Genomic DNA, 22,160 nt, shown 5'->3' on the forward strand with positions numbered 1-22,160 from the left:
TCTACAGTTACTCATGGAATCATTCAGGATTTCACCAATGCATCTTACATCAGATTTTGGCTCTATTACTTATTATCTGGATAACACTACAAAGGTTGCAATATCAGTTCTGAGAACTTGCCAAACTACGATTTGTGGAGCCTTTGCTGGGAGGGCAGCTAAGCACTGCTCCCTTGTACCTGAAGCATCATATCCCAGAAGCTGGGCATCACACCAAGGGAGTTAGGTTGCACCTTAAAGTGCAATGACGGACTTATTCCTCTCTCCCTTTCTCTCCTGCCCCATATCTCCATCCCTATGTCAACAACATTCAAACTGACTTGTTAGCTCCCTCAAATTTTCACCTATGTGCTTCTCATGGCCATATGGAGGGGCACAGGGAAGGGTAAGTGGCACAACAGGCAATATCTTTCTTTGTTACCTAATCCATGTTCCTTAAACCTGCAGAGAGTGCCCTTCCCAAGGGAGAATCCTGCAAGTAGGCATGTTCACTGGCTATATCTGCTTTTATACCTTCAGGCACACACTTTCACTTCAATTTTGTTCTGTTTCATGTATACAAACCCAGGAGCATTACCTTCAAGCCTTCTGGTCCTGCTTCCCCTGCATATCCTTTCTGACCTGACCTTCCCTAGAAGAATAATTAAAATTAAAAATATAAAATATTGGATTTTTACAGAATATATAAAAAAATCCTTATTTCTCTGTTTACAAAGGTCTTCCTATACAAAATGTAAGCTTCTTATTGAACTCTTAAATGCATTTAATGATAGTTGACAGCATATTATGTTTAATGTATTATCCAGTCTATAATCAGAAAATACACTGTTTATTATAAAAGCTAACATAATACAACCAACAGAACCCTGAAGCAGCTTTTACAGCAGCTAAATGTTCTACATAAGAAAATTAGCAAATACAAGAATCCAATACATGGACATTTCAGCTGACCAAAACCAGTTATCAACAAAGGGAAAAAAAAATCAAAGGCCAAATTTTATTAGCTTAACTCCTGTGAAGTAGGGCAGCCACACGCCACAGAGCATCGGGACAGAAACCTTTCATGATGGTGTTCCAACCCTCATTCCTCAATGACACAATCACCTCAAATTCCTTCTTTTTTTGCTTATGAAGTTTGCTGTAAATTTTAGTTCTTGAGGTTCTTTCAGCTCTTGAATGAATTTCAACTCTTTGAGTTTCTTCTCCTGAAGATTTTTCACATTTTGTTGTTAGGATAACCACCTAATAGTATCATACTGTTAGTGAGAAAGGGCCTATGTCTATAATTTATTAAACTGCAGGGCCATATAGGGCACATATACATTTTGGGAGGACAGGAGGCAGCTAGATCACATTAACAATGGCTACTATATCTAGAGGAATTGGGGGTGGGGGTGGGCTAGCAGGGTCTATAGGAGTATGGGGGCGGGGTTGTGGGGTTATTTTTAGCCACTCAGTGAACCAATCCCCACCATCCCACCCACACCCCCTAACCCCAAATTACTTGTAAAACTGGCACAGAGAGCAGCTTGTGGGATGGAGGGTTTGGAGGGCTTGGAGGGTAGGGTTGGCTGGAGGGGTTGTTTGTCTGGGGGGCTGGGGAGGAGCTGGGGGACTGCGCTGGGAACTGTACAGAAGTTCAGTTAAATTGGTCTCATCGGACTCATTTTAAATTAGACTACCTCCAAGTTACCTTTGATCCGGTCAGCAATTTTAGACTGATCTAACCGTCCTGAACTTTTATATGGTTGATTCAGACTGATATTAACCTATTTAGGGATCCAAGTGTTAGGTCCACACCTGGGTGATAGATTAGTTAGACAGACTGTGGTCTTCCTATTGGTGATTGATTGTCTTCCTGGTGACCACGCATATTTCTTACTACATCTGACTCTCTGGCTTCTGGCCAACTGATGGTTGAGGCCCAATCAGAGTCACCTGGACACTGGTCTCTTCTGTCCCTGCATCCTGGTCCCCTGATATTGCTTCTCTACAACTGTCTACAATTTCTTCTCAACCACCAGTCTTCAGTGGTAAACACCTTGGCCCAATGACAGCTTAGATGATGGCCTTATGCCATTGATTTATGTGGGTGCTAGATGACTGAACCCAGACTGTCTCCTCTGTGTAGAGACGCTTCAGGTTTCTTGTTCCTCTACTGTAATATGCTGCTTGTCTGTCTTGCTGTTCTATTAGCAATCTCCATGTGTTGTTGTCTGTTTTCCCTCCATCAGGTTGCAATAGGCTGTCCTGGTTCTTTGCTCCACTAATGTCTGGGCTGGGCTACTATCAAGTCCCTGAGAAGGGGTATTACTATGGTCCAGCAAAGCCAGATATGGATCATATCCATTCTTTTTTTCCCTTTCTACGAGCTTTTTGCCTCTCTTAACAGCTGATCTGGCCTACTGTCTGAACACAAGATATGGAGTATGCCATACCTGGCAAAGTATACCATCAGCTCCCTGATCACTGTTCTTTTTTGAGAGTCCTCTATAGCCCACCTCCCAAAAATTGGAGTAAAAATCTATTGTGACCATATAGTTTCTATCATTCAACACAAACAAGTCTGTTCCAACCTTTCTGTGAATGATATGTTTATTGGGATATGTTCAGGACTGCTCTAACGCAGTTACGTTGCCTCATTTCCAGGATTTGGTGTATATGTAGCAACAACTGACACCTCTCATGAAAGAGGAAACACCTTAAAAGGAAAACTCCAGTATTATACAGTTACATTTTGCTAAGCCAGAATTTTCTGTCACAATTGCTCCAAGAGACTGAGTAACTGTGGCTCTGGGATTAATAGTTTGTCTTGAGAATTTTATTTTTAGGGTAAAGCACAGTCAAAGCATTGGGCATCAAACTGTCTCCTGACTTTTCAGAGCTGGGAAAGCTTGAGCTTTGGTATTTATTACTTTGACTTTTTCTGTCTGCTTCTTTGTTTCAGTGCCAACGTCTGTATGTTTTTCCATGTGCCTAAAAATTCTAAATATGTTTTAAAGCTATACAGCCTTAATATGTTCCATAACCACACACACATTAAATCTTCTCCTTTTACTGGCAGAAAATGTAAACCTAAGAATATTCCAGTTTGTTCCTCAAGTTTCAGGAAATCTGATCACTTCCAAACACATGTGGCAAAGTAACTCTCTTTATTTACATGGATTAAATAAACAACACAACATCAGTGTGATAGTCCTGTCATGGAAGAGGTAGTCACTGCAGCCAACATATTTAAATATCTGTGACAGGCAACTTCTGCTCACTGAGACTGAAGTTCCAGCTTATGATTAGCAAGCACTCTGACATCCTAACAGGAGTACGCAGGTGGCGAAGAGGCCACATGTGAGCATCAGATGTGTCATTTGAGGAACCAATTAAAGACAGAAATACTTAGATTATAATTCAATCTCACTTCAAGGTTTACTGGTTCTAGTCAGCATCGCTTTACTTGGGATTCCCAGAAGGAAAAAGTTACCATCTAAGATATTCTCATATATCACTAAATTTTTACTATTTATTTCTATGAAAACTGTGGAGTAGCTTTTTAATCCTACTATTGTTACAGTGTTATTTATTAATATAAATAAGGCAACCAACATGAATAATCAGTGGAAAAGGCTGCAGAACCCAGCATTATAGGATTATTGGTGTCATGTGATAAAATAATTAAGGGACATGGAAAATTAAGATTTATGTAGCACAGCTACAGGAGTAAGATTGTTTTTTATTTGCCATGCTAACCAGTTTGGTTACAACCTGGAAATCCAGGCTTAGTGTTTAACATATTCAGGTGTATTGAGCCATACCAAAAACTAAGCCTAGATTTCCAGGTTGTAACCAAACTGGCTAGCATGGCAAATAATGTACCTGAATATGTTAAACTGGAATTGGAAGAAAACATATCTGTCAGCAACTAATATTTCACCTTTCATGAAGATTGAATTTATTCAATATAAAGCTAAGTTTGCCTGATATTTTGCTTCCTAGACTTTTGAATTGCCTTTATGCAATACATTTTCACTTCTTCTTAGCAAGATGTATACAGCATTTTTTTATTTGGTTCTGTATCTGTACCGGCTCATTTGGTTGGGGCCCACCGTCCCTCTAACCCCAACCCAATTCAATCTCTCCAAACCCACATTATGAGTAGGAGCACAGGAGCAAGGAGAAACAGTGGTGGAAGTGTGGGTATCAAGGCTAGAGATTTCAGAGGCTCAGAATATTGCTGACAAAGGGCTCTGAAATCACCTCAGTTGGAGGAACCACAATGTGCGGGCCACAGGAGCTGAAGCAAAGGAGAAAAGCTAACAGCAGAAGCATGTAGTGAGGAACCTGACTCCCCTACTGACCCCAAACTCCTTGATTCATGGCCCTGTGGTGTCAGAAAGGAAGGTAAACCAAGAAACTCTTAAAAAAAGTCTAAAGAGATCAATTCTATGATCCACTTCACTGTTCATGAAGCATGCCCATGTATTTTTCACCCACAAATGCTTGTTGTGATACAGAAACCCGTGAAACATTAGACAGGTCAACATTTTTTTCAACTTAATTTTGGGTCAGGTTAACCCAGATTAAAATGTCAGTTTCTTGAACAAAGCCAAAACATTTCCTTTTGGGTTAGTCTGACATTAAGCTGTGTCTGCCTGAACTTCTGCACTGCCACATGCTTCCATGGCCAGACCTCTTACCTGATAATGCAATGCAGTCTCTCCTCTGGCTGAATTACCACAAAGCATCATAGGAGATGTTTCAGGCAGAGAGGAGACTTGCTATTGGCTACTCTGGCATATGGCTCTCTCTCAGCCCTCTTTCTCTGGTCTTTCCTGAACAGTTTTACCCCAGTGCACAAGAGGAAGCTTTCTGTAATTTCAGAAAAGGACCGTACTATTTCCTACCCAGCTCCATTCATAATAAACATGGAGAGGAGACTTGCTGATCCCTTGCTAATTTTTACAGTAATTTTTTAAAATAAATTTTGAAGAGAGTTTTTGTTAAAGGCAATTAACTTTAATTTCAGTTACTAAAGTTAAACATACTTACTCTTGGTCCAACTCCTCCAACAGGTCCAACTGGTCCTTCTTCTCCCTAAAAAGATCAGAATTTATAATCACTTTTTTGCTATTATGTTAAGCTTAAAAGGTGCCCATACATGAGTGTGGAGGCTGCTCTGATGCACTGGAATTCCAATGCAATTAATTGACTCTGCTGGAGCGTGGTGATTACAGTGCCCCAGCAGCCTCCTGCATCTTGTGTATCTACATCCCTGTGCTTAAAAATGGTGGTGGGGTGCTTGAACTAAAGTTCATAGAATGCACTTTAGTTCAAGCACCCCCTCTGCTATTTTAAGTGGCTCTTGGAGCCACTCTAATTAAAGCCCCCTCATCCCAGCGGCTGAAGCATGTGTAAAAGTTGCAAAATCTTAAGCCTGCATAGTATACAGATGTAGGCAGAGATCTTACCACTAGGTTCTGTATAAGCTTAATGAGAAAGAGACTAAACTGACCTTTTCCAAGTTACTAAACAGTCAGAAATCTACACATTACAAAACCATCAGACACAATCTGCTCAATCAGAGCTGGTCAAAGTTCTTTCTTATGGAAAGTTTTTCATCACTTTTGCCAAGCTAGACCTAGCAGTCATGGATCAACCTATCCATAGGTCAATCACTGAATTGATTTAGGACTTGTAATCTGGGGTACTGCACAGTCTCCAGAAAACTATAGAATGCGTGCCATGCAAACAGAATAAGTTCTGTCAAGATGCATCTGAGATTTTTCAAGCAGATGAAAGTAGGTAAGGATCAGACACAGGAAAGCAAATTCTTCCAGAAGTCAAAGAAAAGGAGAATATAGGAGAAAAAAACAGCCTCTAAATAGTACATGACAGTGCATTGCAAATACTAACTTTTTGAGGTTTTTTTCATTAGATAATGACATTAAGTCCTGATTGTCATAATACTGTCAGCAGCAGTCTGAAGTGAAAGAACGGAAAAGAACAACAGACTTCATGCTACCTGCCCTTTTAATTAGAATGATAATTTTTGGGTACTATTTTTAATCATTCAAAAACTCTCTTGAAAACTCATCATAAAACTGGATACAAGTTCTGGAGCTCTACCAACAGACAAAAACTGATTTAATGGTATCTTTAAAAAGTTCTAAAACAAAAAACAAACAGCATAAACCAACAAGATATGTTTGAACCCATCATATGTATTTTATATTTAAGGATTATGAATATTTATAAAAATATATGATACAACCCTGACTTCCCTGAAGTCAATGGGAGATTCACCATTGACTTATAGAGGACAGGATTTTATCCAATACTCTTAGTAAAAATTACACTTAAATTACTACATTATTAATTCTGAATTCCATGTGCAAGATTCTGGACACAGATTATTCAGACATTCCACACAGACCACTGAAATAAATCCTATGATGAATTTATATTACTGTAAAAATGACTGAAAACTCTATTCAAAACCTACCAAAATAAAATGGAGGCTTGAAATCCTACATGAAAACAGTATACACACCAATGCATCATTTTCTTACAGGAAAAAAGGATTTGGGGGTTTTTTTTGAACAGTAAATTGTTGACTTGATAACATATTCATCTTACCTCAACTCCCTTGGGGCCAGGTGGCCCTGGAGGCCCTCGGTCACCTAGAAGTCCCTGAATAACAAAACAACCAGAATAAGTTTTTGTTTCAGTCAAAAAGTCTATTAGTCACATTTTCCTTATACAATTCTGGACAGAATACAAGGCTGAATGCTGAGGAAGCAGACATCATTACCTGGTATTGTTCATTTTCTGTAGGAAACCAGAGCATGAAAACTACAGTACTCAATGAACTCTAGCTGACAGTTCTAAGATTCAAGCTATTTTGAAACTTTTGAAGGTGAAAGATCGACTTGGCTGAAGCTTGCAAGACATCAGTTCATTTTTGTTACTTGCAGTTAGCTTGTATCTGACGAGCTACATTAAGATAAACTGAGACATTACCTGCAACCACCTGTTTTAGGTAATCTTTAGAATATTTGATGATAAAATTTCCCTTAATGGAACTGTTTTTACAGTAATATTAATTAAATTATTTATCTCAATCCCACACCCTTTTGCTCATCTTGTTCATATAGTCGAGTACAGTCTTTTAGGTGTCACCAAAACTGATCAGGAAGGCAATCCTTTCTAATCATTCAATGGGATAATTGCTTCATAGTACAAGTGTTGTGGGAATAACCATCAAACATTAGATTTTTATGGTTTGATCCAGCAGGAAGAAGCATCTAAACACTGACTATGGAGACCATTGGCCATGATTACATTTGTTCCAAAACCTTGCTAAGTGTAAGATGCTATGCACTGCTATTTCAGTTCATTCTATGTTGACTGTATAAACAGTGATTGGGCAAAAGTGCATAACTGTATTTTCAGTACTGGTAAGGTGAACTATAGAGACTGAACTCTTATGTTGCTATGTGTACAGTAGTATCACATACAACATTTCTGTGATTACCAAGCTATATTCCCAGATTTTAATCAATTAGAAAGCATTTATAGTGGTCATATATCTGTAAAGATGTCTGGTATAGTATGGGCGTAGCAGCAATTAACTTTAAGGCTATCAGCTTTTTCAGAACAGCTTTTTCAGAACATACTTGGCAACAGTATTCACTTATTACAAACCTGGGCAGAATTCTAAAGAGTGTCAGAGAGGTTTGCCAACCTTGAGTTATCACATGCTTTTGCAGAAATATTTATAAAAACACATTATTAAGACTGAGGAAGTAATGGTGTGTCAAAAATCTTGGTTATCTAAATTGCAATGGTAATAATTGGTCAAAGCACTTAACCTTGCCTTATGACAGAAAATATCTATGTAAGCCTACTATTAGTATCCTGGGAATGCCAGGCTATCAGATAAAGCAACCAGAACAAAATAATTACTCTTAGAAAATATATGATTAGCCACTGAAGAAATAGCTGGGGGATAAGCTCCAGCATAAGCCTTATTAACTGCTTACTAATTTAGCTGAAGTCTAGACTGCAGTGTAGGCATTTGTCCAGTAACAGGCACACAAAACAGCATTACATAGAAAAGGCAATAAGCCACCACCAAGTTTAATCTAAAAGATCCCACTGACAGGCTTGCCTGGGAAACTAGGATGGAGAACTGCAGCTAGATAGCATCTCCAATACAGTGGCAAAAGCAACAAAAATACATGTAGTAACACTATATAAATAATATGCTTATTTAATTAGTAAAGAAAAGTTTCTCCTTAGCAAAGGGAACTATTATTTTACTGTGCCATAGAAATAAGTAAACTACTGTAATATGCTTTTCATTACCATTTAAACTCCTGGTGGACATTTTAGGAACTTTCTGAACTACCATATGTATACTTAGAGAGCATGTAGTTAAATTGTAAAAAGCATCCCAGACTTTAAAATTGATATTAAGATAACTGAAGTCTCCATCCCCACTCTGAGGTTTTAGGCAATGAACAGAAAATAAAATTGTCTTTAGGGATGTGCCAAATTGTCTGGAAAGAATTCAGGGAGTCAGCAAATTGTGGGGCACCCTATATTTCACACGCATGTATAAATTTCCAGTTGAGTCTTTCTTACAGGATTAGTAGAGTTCTTAATAGCCACATATATGAGGTATTCTATCCAAACAAAACATCAAAGGGCAGATGACGGAAGATCTCAGCTATTTCCATAGTACAACATGTATTACTAGAGAAACCATTCTGATATTCCTGTAGTCAGCATGTCTGCCTTACTTCTTCTCTGGCTAGTCTTATAAGCAACTCAGAATTATTTGTAAGACTAACACAAGGAACAAACAGAAAGGTATTTCACAATTTCCTAAGCTAAAACCACCCCTCTTCTTTCATGACATAAAAGCTTCATTTTATGAATCAAGGAAGTTCAAACACTTTTTATATTTTTTATTATTTCCAAGTCAAATCTCTTGTGGACCAACCTACATAATATGGCCTTTGCACATTATTCTGGGAGTTCATATTTTCTGTCTACTGTAGTAGTTTGGATTAAAAGGCCAGCCCAAAAGTTCTCCTGGAATTCAGAGAAGGCTTATCATGCTTGCAGATCTCATACTTTCTAGCACAATGGTCAGTTTATCTCCTGCTAACTGCTAAAATAGAAAGCCCATCCTGCTTTTCTGGCACCTAATATAGATTTGGCTTCTGGGAAAATATGGAAGAATTAGGAAAGGTCAGTATGTTGAAAACAGTGTTTTAAAAAAAATGTGGAGGAAATACTTCACAACTGCAGTCAATGCAAGACAGCTGGGAATCTCAATGGTGAACATTTCCAGTTTCATAAATCCCTGCTCTCTTGGTGTTATAAGCAGAGCAAAAGTTTTTCCAGTTCTAATATTCCCTTTCAAATGTAAGCCACCAATTCTCCTTGATTAGACTAGGCTGTCTAAGCTTTAGGTCTTTGGAAGCCAGTATACTTGGATAACACAGACTCTTGTAAAGTTATTGAATTCTTGTATCAAATAAAGTCTGGAGCCTTAAACAAATACTGTAGGCTAGTTCTTGGCATTTTTGCTAGGAGTTAGGTGAAAGGTGATAGACAAGTCTTGTCATTCTGAAACGTAAGTCTACTTCTCACGTAACATATTTATTTGAGCATTTTACATCTACAGTAGAATAATGTGTGATTTCAGTTAGTGAAAGAATGTGAACAGGAATGTGTGTTCAACTACATGATTAAGTATTAGTATTTTAAACTGAATCTACACTTCAGGAACTAACATTTGTATTCCGTCATCTCTAGTGATGCATATGCATAGTCTTCCATTAGGAGTTCTTCTTATGTGCCCTGACAATTCATTAATCTCACAGAAACATCAGAGGAGCCATCCACCAATATCCCTGTATAGATTACAGATAAAAGCTGACTAGCATCAGTAAATAATCACAATTAGTAACAAACTGTTTAACCATCAACTACATTAGAGCAATAAAAGTGCTCCTTTCTACCCAACTTTCTACCAATTTTTCACCATATTTTCTCATATGTACATTTTCAGCATGCCTAGAAACTCATAATGTCTTGCTCATTTTGTGGTCAAAGCTATTTATGGACAAGAAATATGTGGGAAGTTAACCAGGTTTTTAGCTGTTAGAGTGACTGGGAGATATGAGTGAGATATTTTAAGAAGGAAAAGTGTAGTCTGGCAGGATTCATATTTTGAATCAAGATATATACTTTATAGGATGTTATGTACAACCCAGGCACAGATGAGACTGAAGCAGATGAACTCTGAGGAAATGGCTGAAACATAGGAATATAGGAAACAGGATGGAAATGGAGCTCTTGGTTATCAGTCCTTTGCTGCTACATAATTCTTATCATTTATTATATTTACCCAAATCCAAGACAACTTCAAATTTGAAGATCCCCCCCACCCCATAATTAGATTTTAAGCATAGAAAATTATAAATGCATTATAATTTTCCATTCATAGAATCTAATTAGTGGAAGATGGTCTTAAATTAATGTCTCCCCACTGCTATGGAGGAGAAAGCAATGGTGGATGGTGAGGAGCCAGACCTGTGCCTCTTGCTTTCAAGCTCCTTGTTCCCCCTGTGCCTATCCTCCCCTGCCTGTCCATCTTTATTGAACATGGATGACCAGAACTTTATACAATATTCCAGATGATGTCATACCACTGTGTACTAGACATTAATGCTTACTGCTCCTGGAAGTACCTCACCTGACATACCATAGGAATGTATTTGCATTTTTTACAGCTGTATCAACAGTGGTGGATCAGATTCATCCTACCCAGGTCTTTCTCCTCTCACTTCCAAATTACTAGTTTCCAGTTTATAGTAGACATTTTTGTTTAGTTGTATGACTTTGCATTTTATACTATTAAATGTCATGCTACTTGCTATCACTCCAGTCCCCAAAGTCATCCATTACTTTGTGTATGATATCCAGTCTTGCTCTATATTGGCAATGGCTCCTAACTTTGTCACCTGAAAATTAAATTAGAGTACTCCTTTTTGTGCCCAAGACATTAATGAAATATTGAATAAGATCTGTCACAAAGCAGACTCTTTGGGTAGACCACTGGTAACCTTTCTCCACTTAGGCAGTTCCTCTTTGGAAACAATTTTTTTATCTTTTCCATTTTAACCAGTTCCTTACCCAACCTATAATTATTGTATTAATCCCCATTTTCCCAGTTTATCTTTTTTTTTTCAGTTTGACACCATTACTGAATTCTAGACAGATTAAATCTACTGGTCTAAAATATCAGGTTTCTTAGTGAAGAAAAACACCAGGTTTATCTCATGCTGTCTATCTTTGGTAAACCCACTTTGCATTTTATCCCCCTTTCCATTTACCTCCGTAACTCATTATTTCCCTCAAAATTTGTTCTAACACACTGTATATTATAGTATTAACAGGCATGTATTTATTAGGATCATATTTTCCTCTTACATATTGGCACTGTGTTATTGGTTTTCAAGTTATATGGTACTATCTCCAATTTGATAGATTTATCAAAAATCCTTATTACTGGACTTCATATGCCAGCTCTTTCAGCATCTGAGATGAAGATTATCCCATTCACCTGACTTAAGTGCATTAAGCATTCTATTTAAAATTCTTGTTAGCTATCCCATCTTAGCTTCTATGTTCAATGTCATCATCTTTCTTGAAAATTGAGACGGAGTATTTATTTAGATTTTGAGCTAGAACTAGATCTTTAATCTGCACCTCACTGTAATCCTGCTCATACTTAAATCCTTTTGAAGTGGTTATTAATCTTATTTTCACATAAATTGCACATTTGAAATACAAAATCTCAGTAACAGAACTATTTTGTATCTTTCCACGTAATTTATACTGAGTCAACTCAACTTATTCAAAGGCATTTTTTAACCAGTTCTTTCATCACTTCAATGCTACTTACTCGAAAAAAATCTAAAATAGCATCATGCCATGTTAGTTTAGCCACTTACGAAGAAACTGCCTAGTTATGTCATCCAGGAATATCTGGGTCCTATCAATAGTCACATTTCTCTCTCTCTATACATCTTCACATATCTATATCTTCATATCTATGTATACAGTCATCAAGACCCGTGTTGTTTTATATATAATTTGGTGTTTTATATATTACACATATACCCTTCCCCTGTTCTTACTTGAATACAAGATGAGGGCCCCCCATGTAGCAGGGAGACAGCTGCCCTTGCAGCAGGCACAGCTATCCCAGCCATGTGGGGTTTGGGACCCAACCCATCCTGATGCCCACATGGCTGCGAAGACAGCTGCCCCTGCAGCAAGCAGAGCTCTCCTCATCTGGTGGAGATTGGGACTGGCCCCCATGCTTCCTGCCAGCACCTGGGGCTGGCACCCAGAGGAGCCTAGCGCTCTCCCAGGCTGCTGTAGTGGGGCAAAATAGGACAGGAGGGGCCCTGGATTGGCTTGCCCTATCAGGTGGAATTTGCTTCAATGGGGGCTCATGTGTAGACATGCACTTGGGACCACATTAATGAGCCTGAATTTTCTGCACAGAAAATTTAGGCATATTAGCTGCACATGTAGATGAACCCAGTTTGTAGGTGCCAAATAAGTGTAATTTACCCATAAAAGTAGGTGACAAAGTGCTGCTCAAAAGTGTGTTTCAGGAATAACTGTGCTAAAAACCTGCAGCAGTCTCAAGAGTAAATACAAAGTGGGGGGCATATTAAAGAAACCTCTCCATACCTAAATCCAATTTAGTGGGGGCAGAAACTGACTGCTGATACTATTCTAATACAGCCTCTTTTACAATCCTCCTCCAATGTGATTTTGACCCATGTTGGTTCTGTTTTATCCAGGTCATCATTTCTTATTTCTATATAATCTATTGAAATCTTAATGTACAATGCTACTCTTGTACTTTTATTTTTATTTCTATCTTATCTGAACAGCACACACAGAAATAATGAATGACAATAAAGATTCAGGTATAATTTCCATTAAAACATTACACAAGGTCATATTTGTGAAAAAGCCATTGGCTGAAGAGCTAGACACCAGTGTAACTAGAAAAGCTGTACATTATGACCCCAGGTTTGAATTTAAACCAATATAAATAAACTGGTGTAAAGCCCTGTCTGGACACACTTGCTTTGGTTTTTCAGTTTTGCATAAATCTACTGGTAGCAGGCTTAAGCCAATTTCGCATTCTTAAGTCAAATTTAGTGCCCACAGAGCAGTTTGCATTAATTTAACTACATTGAATTAAAAGAAGCTGATGCAGACTGCCTGCACAGACAAAGCCTCTCTCTTGATTTACATAGCTGACAGCAAGGATAAGGTCATGCTCAGGTCACAGTACTTTGCAAGTTTCCCAGCATACAACAGAAAGTCTCTCCCAATTTCCTTGTGTCCCCCGGAACTTTATCTTCTCGCTCTCAGGGCATTACTGATGCTGTTACAAGGTTCTACAAGTTCTTACCTTGGGACCTTCAGGACCATTTAGTCCAGGTACACCAATGTCTCCTGGAAAACCCTAATTAAATGAAAACAGACAAAAGGTTTATAGCATTGGAATGTTTCCATGGTTCAATGCAAAAGAAAAGCACTTGTTGTTTTGATTCTGTTCATTCATTTATGAAATGTTAACAAACCTGAATCACAAAAAATCAAGAAATTGATTTGTTTTACCATCCGAAAACAGCTAAGACCATAAAAAGCTCTCTTGAAAGGACTTGGATGAGTGACAGATTTTAAGCAGCTTTTATTTAACTTAGCTTGGCAGATGTCATTATAGCTTTTATTTATCTAAAGATGAAAACTGTTGTCCATTAAATACAGTCTGTAACTAAGTAAGCAGCCTGTTCCTGACCCCACTGAAATCCACAAAGGAAGTGATATTGCCCCTTTACTGGAGAAATAAATCATTTCCTTCAAATGTTACAGTGCAGTTATTCCATTGCTTCACTTTCAGGACTGGACAGCTAGGGAACTGAGAAAATGGCCTTTCACCCTGATCTACCAATGCAAATCCCCCTCTAACAGTGACTGGATGTCACCAATCCATGACAAATGCCTAGAAGGCTTTGTGAAATGAATTTGTGGTGTAACCCCATTCCTAGCAGAAGTGCCCAATAACAAAATCAGCATTGCCATGAGGCAACTATCACCACTCTGGTTGGCTGCATGAGCCAAAGAATAAATTTAAAAAGGAAATGAATTATCCTTTCCTCCCTGAAAGTAGTCCCCTCTGGTTAAAGATAACAGATGTTTGGAGAGGAAAGGAAGCATCATAGGAGCATTTCCATTCTCAGGACTTGAGTGCCCAGTTTCACAAACAATACATACATTTTTTGTATGGAAATAAAGATACTGATCACATTTAAATAACCATTCTGTTATTTAATTGAAGTTTTTAAGTGCTTCCCGAGGAAACACTTAATCTTTCCTTTTGTAGAAATACTAAAATATCAATAGCTCTGATTATTTGGCAAAAAATGAATTTATTAATCAGCCAGAATATTATTTGACATTATTTCACTCTCACATTTTCCCAAACCCTTCCAAACTGAAGTGTGTAGAAGATTATTCTTGTAGAAAATGGTTGGTATCAAATATTTCATACCTTAAATATAACATTTTTATTGAATCTACAAATTCACATGCCTGCTCTTACAAACACCTCCTGAATCTCTATCACAGGTCTTTTGGTTCTAAGCCAGATAGGATAATTTTTGCTACAAAATCAAATATCTACAAATGATATTAGAGAGTTATCACAATGCTGTAGGCATCATTCTGAAATTAATTAAATGAATGTACTGCACATGTCCAAAACACTCAAAAAAAAGATACTTAGCGTTACTTGCAAAGCCAAATTTTCAGACATAGAAAATGAACAGCCTGCCCTTATTACTCAGGACTAAATGTGAGACAACAGTGAAGGGTTTTTTTTGGTGATTTTTGGGATTTTCTATAAGTACAAAAGAAGCACATGGAAAAAAAAAATCTTAGTTTAAAAATATTTTTCACTTTTTCTCTTCAACAAAAGCATGTCACATAAAATGCAGCCAGTGATCCAATGTTTATTAATCTTATGCTGTTGGCTTGGACTAAACTGAAATCATTTTCACACAAAAGGTAAATTCTGAGATTGTTCTAAAGCAGAAGTTTGAAAATGAACCCTTAACTGTAGTACTGCTAGTGCAATGTTATTATAAAAGAGAGAAAAAAATGTGTCTTTTGTTGGTGTTGTCTTGTTTTTGCTTTTCATAAACTGCTTTTAAGAGAATGTAAATTGATTGAGAATCTCTGAAGGAAGCAACAATTCTTGTGGGCTGTATCGCTTATTGGACCAACTGTATGGTATAAACGTAGACAAGCCTCTGGGTATCACAGTACCCTTCCTCAGGCCTCTGAGACAGAAGCAGACATGGATGAGCTAAATAGCAGATGGAACAAAAGCTTGTTAAGCAAGGTCATTATTACTTGTGAAGTGCAGGGGTTAGTGAATATTAGGAATATTATAATGGACTATGAAGTCATTGTCTACATTAAGTCTCTGGTGCTTAGTATCCAATACGCTGATGAATTTCTGTTCCCATGCTTGGCCTGTTAGGGAGATTTCATTTGAGCACTAGAACTGTGAAGTCACACAAGGAGTGGTTTTTCAGTGAAAAATATTCTCTTACTGGTGTCCTAATGTCTCTGTCTGTTATCTTTTTTGGTGGTTATTCATTCTGGTGCATAGTTGTTGACCAGTTTCACCCACATTGTTTCCATTTGGTACACTAAATGAGGTTTACCACATTCTGAGATAACTGTGTGTATGATCTGTAGTTTCTGATGTTTTGTGTTGGGGAACGCTCATTGTTATGACACAGATGTTTGACAGGTTAGTTGTTGTTGAGGCAGAGCAGGGTCCCATTAGGCACCTGTTGATCAGCCAGGACTTTACTTCTGATGAGCTGGGGCAAGGTTAGAAGGGAGCTGTTTGAAGACTAGGAGCAGGGGTTCTGGGAATATTTTTCTCAATATCTGGTCCTTTTTCAAGTATAGGTTGTAGTTGTTTGATGATTCTTCTTACAGGTTCAAGTCTGGGATGGTGAAAACCTAGGGTGTGTGGTCAGTGGGGTTTTTTTTTCTTGTATTATAGTAGGTTGCTGCAGGCTATCTGGGTGGCTCTTCGAAAGACATGGTCTATTCTCTGCTGGAGCCTTATTTGTAAAGGCTGTTTTCAGTTTGGCAGGATGTGTCCCCCAAGTGTTCTCCTCCGAGCACATGCAGTGGTTTCTGAGGTACCTGACTGTAAATTTTGTGGTGTTTTTCGGGTGATTTTGTGAATTCTAAGTGTGGTGGTCCATCGGTTTTCTGTATGTAGCAGTTTGTAGGGTGCCCTCCCAGATATAGATCATGGTGTCTAGAAAGTTGATATTATTGTAGCAGTATTCCAGAGAGAATTTGATTGAAGGGTGGTAGTTGTTAAACTTACAGTGGAAGTCAATAAGCCAGTCCAGGTGTTCAGTCCAAATGATGAAAACATCACCTGGGTGGTGCAGGTACAATGCAGATTTAGTGTCAGACTTTTCTAAAAACACTTCTACCAGGTGGCTTGTGAGGAAGTTAGCATGGTTTGGAGGAAGTGTCACTGAGAGTGAAGTTGTTGTGGGGGAGGATGAAATGGATGATTTGTATATGTTGTGGTTACAAATCTGAGTATAATTTGTTTCCTGTAGGTAACTGCAAGCAGGCAGCTCTGCCTTCATTGTGTGGGATATTAATGTATAAGCTGGTGACATCCATGGTTGCAAGTATGGCCTTCTCAGGGAAGTGGTTAATGTCCTGGATCTTCTTGAGTGAGTCTGTTGTGTCTCACAGAAAATTTGCTCTTTGAGTGACAAGTCATTTTAGACTTGTTTCTATGAATCCTAATAGCTCTCAGTGAGGGTACCAGCATTGAATATAATGGGTCTGCCAGGTTGTCCTTAGTGAATCTCTGGGAACATATAAAACATTCCTTGGTGATTAGTGGAAGTAGTTTTTCATAAATCTGGTTTATAAAAGATTTGATAATATTTTCCAGTTCCAGAGCAAATGCTGGTGTGGGGTCCTCCCCAAGTTCTTTAAAGTAGTTGATGTCTGAGAGCTGTAAGCCTTATTGATGTAGTTTTCACAGTTGAGGATAACAAAAGCTCCTTTTTCCACTGGTTTGATTACTAGTTCATGGTTGGACCTTACAGGCTAAATGGCTTTTCTCTCTGAGTGGGAGCTTGTGGAGGTCTTGAGTTTTGTTGAGAATTTCACTGTTAACTTTCTTCCTGAAACAGTCGATGTAATAGTCCAATTTGTGGTTCTGTCCACTGAAAGGTGTCCACTCAGGTTTTTTTTTTTTTTTTTTATCAGTTGTGGCATGAAGGTCGTCAGAGGTGGTTCTGTCCTTGTTATGGAAGTATTCTTTCAGGCAAAATCTGTGAAATTATGACATCTAAAGAAATCTATACATTTTTAACACCTGGATGCTGATGGATATGAAAGGAATCCCAGTAGGGTGACTGCAAATTTAAGCTGAATTTGCAAAAAAGGCCCAATATCTGTAACAGTGTTAAATGTTCCCCACACTAAAGTATGTTAACACAACAGAATTTATTTTCCCCTTTACCATGGGGAAATATCTACTAATGTAGTTGTGCAGCAACACTGATGTGCCTCTAGATGGCACAATATTTTATACATGTGACAAATGCACCCAGATTGTACATTTAAAATATGTAATTCAGATTACCAGAGTTTATAAATTACCAGGCACTAAACTAGATTAAATAGATTAACATAAGAACAATTGCTTTTTACTGCTTCACACTTTTGAAGTTGCTCAATTTAGAGGCATTCAGGAATTTTAAAAAATTGTATAGTCATATTAACAATATATTTAGAATAAATTTTCAAAGGCACGAATGTGCAATACACGCCGATATGAAGACAGTTTCTTTTAGATAATAAGGACCCCCAGAAAATACTTTGTTGACACAGGAAGTCGAAAAGATCTATTTCTTTTTAAAAGAGCACTGCAAAAGTACTCAGTATATTCCTCCCTGTATTTCTGTTTGCTCTGAGTTATTCAGCAGTGAGATGTACTGTGGTGACACCAAGGACAAAAATCATTTTTACATGAAAAAAACAGAGTAAGATTTTTAAAACTATTCAGTGTTGATCTAACTCAAATCCTGACTTTGATATAACGTGGACAATACTGGGTGCATCTACATACGTACGTACTTTAATGTTCATTAGCCTATTTTAATGCATATTACAGCATCACAAAAAAATTGTGTGCTTTCGCTAATGTGCATTAAAATAGGATAGGGTGGCCATCATAGAGGACATTCCAGTTTTCTGCTACTCTGCCATCTGTCCTTTATTGATATGAAACCTGATGCCTTCTTCAAGAGAAAAAGAGAGGATATAGAGGCATCCGGTTTCGTATCAATAGAAGACAGAGGACAACTGGGCTGCACTCTGTGATGGCCACCCTAAAATAAGCTAATGTGTCTTTTTCTAGTACCTCACAAAGGACATTCTAAATTTAATGCGCATTAGCTAAAGCACATTAATGAATGTGTAGGTACACCTGACTGTCTTTGCAGATTTCATCATTAATGTTTTCTGAACCAGCAGCTGCCTAAACGAAAGTTAATCAGTGCTTTGCAGGTACACTTAAACAAAGCAACAATCAGTTACTTGTGAAGATGTCCTTTAACTCAGAAACACGGGAATTCTATCTTTGAGGGCATTTGAAATGGATATGTCAAACTAATCTCAAATTTCTTATAACAGTTGGTTGAATTTCCTGACAGATTACACTTGCCAAAGATGTCTGTTGAAACTACAGCCATTCCAACTGCAGAAGTTAGAGCTGTCATTTTGCATCCTCAAAGAAGATCTTATTTATTTTTCATCTGAGATGACAGGCTCTGTAGAAGGAATTTTTCATTCAAAATTTATTTTTTCCTCCCTCAATTTAGAAAGGTCAGTATTCCCACATTGCAGAACTTTTGTTCTTTGGCATCTGTAAAGCTGCATGACATGTCAATAATGTGCTGAGTATAAGCGGAAAAGTAATATTAAAAATAAAACATAAAATGATTTTCTGTGTGGGGAAAAGCCAGCTAAAATTCACTGCCAACATTTTTCCTTTTAAATGGCAGTAGCAGTACATTAATTTTTTCCAATAAACCCTTCCATTCTGACTTTGGAGAAGATGTAGGAAGGAGTCTTAACACACTACAAATTGCAAGACATAATCTAACTGCCAGTTGCGAGGAACAAAACCCAGGCAGGGAATACAGTGTTTGAGATGAGAAAGACTTGCACATAGTCTATTATTAGTACATCAATTAACAGCCACCTGAAATATCACTGAATATGATATGTGCTCAACTCTACTGGTGCATGCAGTATTAGTTCAGCTATGTCCACTGATGACATCAATTTTCAGTAATGGTTCAATTTTGTAGTGTAGGAAATGTCAGTGTTTACTCCAAGTGGTATATAACATTCTTAGAAATCAGCTGGACTTATGTGTGGTTGCTAGATGTACTGAAATCATTTTTCAATAACAAGTAATACTTTGCACAGTAATCTTCCCAGGAAAAACAAAGACTTAGACCAAGGCTTAACCAGGGTTTCTGACATGAAGAAGAATATAGTTTGAACATGTTTACCCTTGTAGTTAAACCATTTTCAACATTGATTCAGCTGCATTTGTTGTCATTAATAAGCAAATTTCTCAGTGTAGGCAAAGCTTAGAAGTATAGCCATTGGATCATATTCCTAATCTGGACATGTTTAAATTTCATTAAAAAAATCATATGTTTTAAATAAGAGCCATCTATTAGACCCCATGAAAGGACAGACTTTTAGTAAAGCTCACTACCTACCCCATGCCTTTTCTGACAAGTACCCAACTTTTGACTCATGATGGGCATGCTTGAAAAGGGCTGTGACTTAAAACTCCAAGTTGGGGCTTTCATCCAACTTCCTCTTATGGAAAAATTACTACATGCAAAATATCAAATGATGTTTAGCAGTCAGATACCTGAGCCTCAAAACTTCAAGGACTAATCAGATATAACTAAGAATAGGACTCTCTCATCCTTCTCTCATTTCAAAAGTAAGATGAATATCTAGGGTATGTTAATGTTTCTATCCTAAAGCAGAAATCTGTAAACAAAATGTTCTCTCATTCCACTATTTGCTTGTAAAATTTGTTTCAATGGGTGGAATATAAATTCTTTTTGCATGCTGATGGCATACACAGATATAGACTGAGGAAGGACTGGTTGGGCTACGGAACTGCAGAAAGGGACCTAGGTGTCACAATAAACTGAACATATGCTAATAGCATGCTTTTGTTGTAAAAGAAGTCAACAGCATACTAGGCTGTATAAATAGTGTCTCTTGCAAATCCAAGGAATTGATTCTTCCACTCTCTTTGGCACTGGTGAGTCCTGACATGAAGTACACTATGTCCAGTTTTGGGCTCCTTACTTAGGCAAAGATATGGAGAAATTAGAAAGTGTCCAAAAACGAAGTAGAGCTCTAGGGACTGTGACTTACAAAGAAAGACTAAAAGAACTAGGATTATGTAGTTTGAAGAAGAAAGACTGAGGATTTGATCACCATCTTCAAATACCCAAAAGGCAGTTATATGGAGTTAGGTTAATCTTAGTGACTGCACAGGACAGGACTAGGAGCAATGGTTTTCTACTGGAGTGAAGGAAATTGGATAAGTTGGATATCACCAACAAAATTTTTACTAAGAGGGTGGTTAAGCACTGGAACAGGATACTCAAGGAGGATGTGGATTCTCTATCTTTGGATGTTTTTAAGAGCAGGTTAGGTAGACCACCTGACTGGGTTGGTTTAGTCACGTTTAGCTGGACTACATAAATTTCCTTCCAATCCAACTATTCTAGATTCTATGACTGAATGCCATTTCATATTCCTCATGAACAGAAGAACTTGGCACTTGACACTGAGTGAGACAAAGCATGAAAATATATGTAGCACCAAGTTGGACAGATTTTTCTCACCCCTACTCTATACTACAGTCATGTTTTGAACACATTTTAAAAGATTCCCACTAGGCATAAAACAGGCAACCTTAGACATCTAGAAGCTGTAAATTAACCCTCTTGCCTATCTCATTATCACATACATTCTATTCATGGCTGAAAACAGCTTTCAGACATCTGGGCTGTCTTCAGCTATCCAAACACTTTTCTATTTATCAGTGCCTTTGAAGGCACTGATATCTCAAACAATTATCTCAAACAATACCTTCAGAGGCCATCTTATTTCAAACCTGTCTTGCCAAAACACCAGAAAATTCCAAGCCTTATTTTCCTCAGAGAAAACAATGCACCTACTTATAGAGAAAAATCATCCTTTAAACAAGCAACAACCTAGACTTATTTCAAAAATCTTGACAACTGTTATGTTCCCATGCTTAATAAGCAGTAGGAGAATCTTTCTGACTATATCTACACGCAGCATGGTACAGCTTCTCCTGCAAGGTGTTTCATGTGACACACAGTCTGGTTGGGACCCTGACCCATGGGAAACAATCAGGAGCATGAAGAAAGCTTCATTCCCAGACTTGAAGAAGAGAACTTTGTGCCTTAAACTTGTCCAGCATCTCTCTCAAATAGGTAGTTTGCCCAATTAAAAATATTATCAAAAAAGAACAACAAAAACAAGCCCCAAAGCTTGCTTCTTGCATATTTCTTGGACCTATCACAGCTACAACAATATATCCCTAATCCTTGCAAGACACACAAAGTGCCACACTTGGTCAAGTTAAGTATGTGCTGCATAAAAAAAAATAGTCTCTTGTTTCCTTTAAGTCTGTCTCCCACTAATTTCAGAGGGTGTTTCCTAGTTTTAATATTATGGGACTAGACAATTAATTATTTTATAGACCTCTATCATATCCCCTCTTTCAGCCTTCTGTTTTCCAGACTAAAGCATCCTAGCCTTTGTTGTCTTTTCTGGTGGGGCAATTGCTCTATATCCCAATTCATCTTGGTTGCCCTTCTCTGTACCTTTTCTAATTCTCCTCCTCTATACCT

At 37.8% G+C, this 22,160-nt stretch overlaps 1 protein-coding gene across 2 annotated transcripts in view; it reads right to left on the minus strand.

Annotated features, from left to right (window-relative positions):
• COL24A1 (collagen type XXIV alpha 1 chain) overlaps positions 1–22,160 on the minus strand; it is a 301,453-nt gene that overhangs the window by 130,022 nt on the left and 149,271 nt on the right. For both annotated transcript variants that reach the window (XM_019501556.1, XM_019501555.1), the window contains 4 exons: positions 13,514–13,567; positions 6,631–6,684; positions 5,044–5,088; positions 578–631 (listed from right to left, as the gene is read on the minus strand). In XM_019501556.1, the coding sequence (XP_019357101.1) occupies positions 578–631; positions 5,044–5,088; positions 6,631–6,684; positions 13,514–13,567 (207 nt within the window). The remainder of the gene's footprint in view (positions 1–577; positions 632–5,043; positions 5,089–6,630; positions 6,685–13,513; positions 13,568–22,160) is intronic.

This window comes from Gavialis gangeticus, unplaced genomic scaffold, assembly GCF_001723915.1.
Source record: "Gavialis gangeticus isolate Ggan-Ray unplaced genomic scaffold, GavGan_comp1, whole genome shotgun sequence".
In the NCBI taxonomy this organism is placed as follows: Eukaryota; Metazoa; Chordata; order Crocodylia; family Gavialidae; genus Gavialis; species Gavialis gangeticus.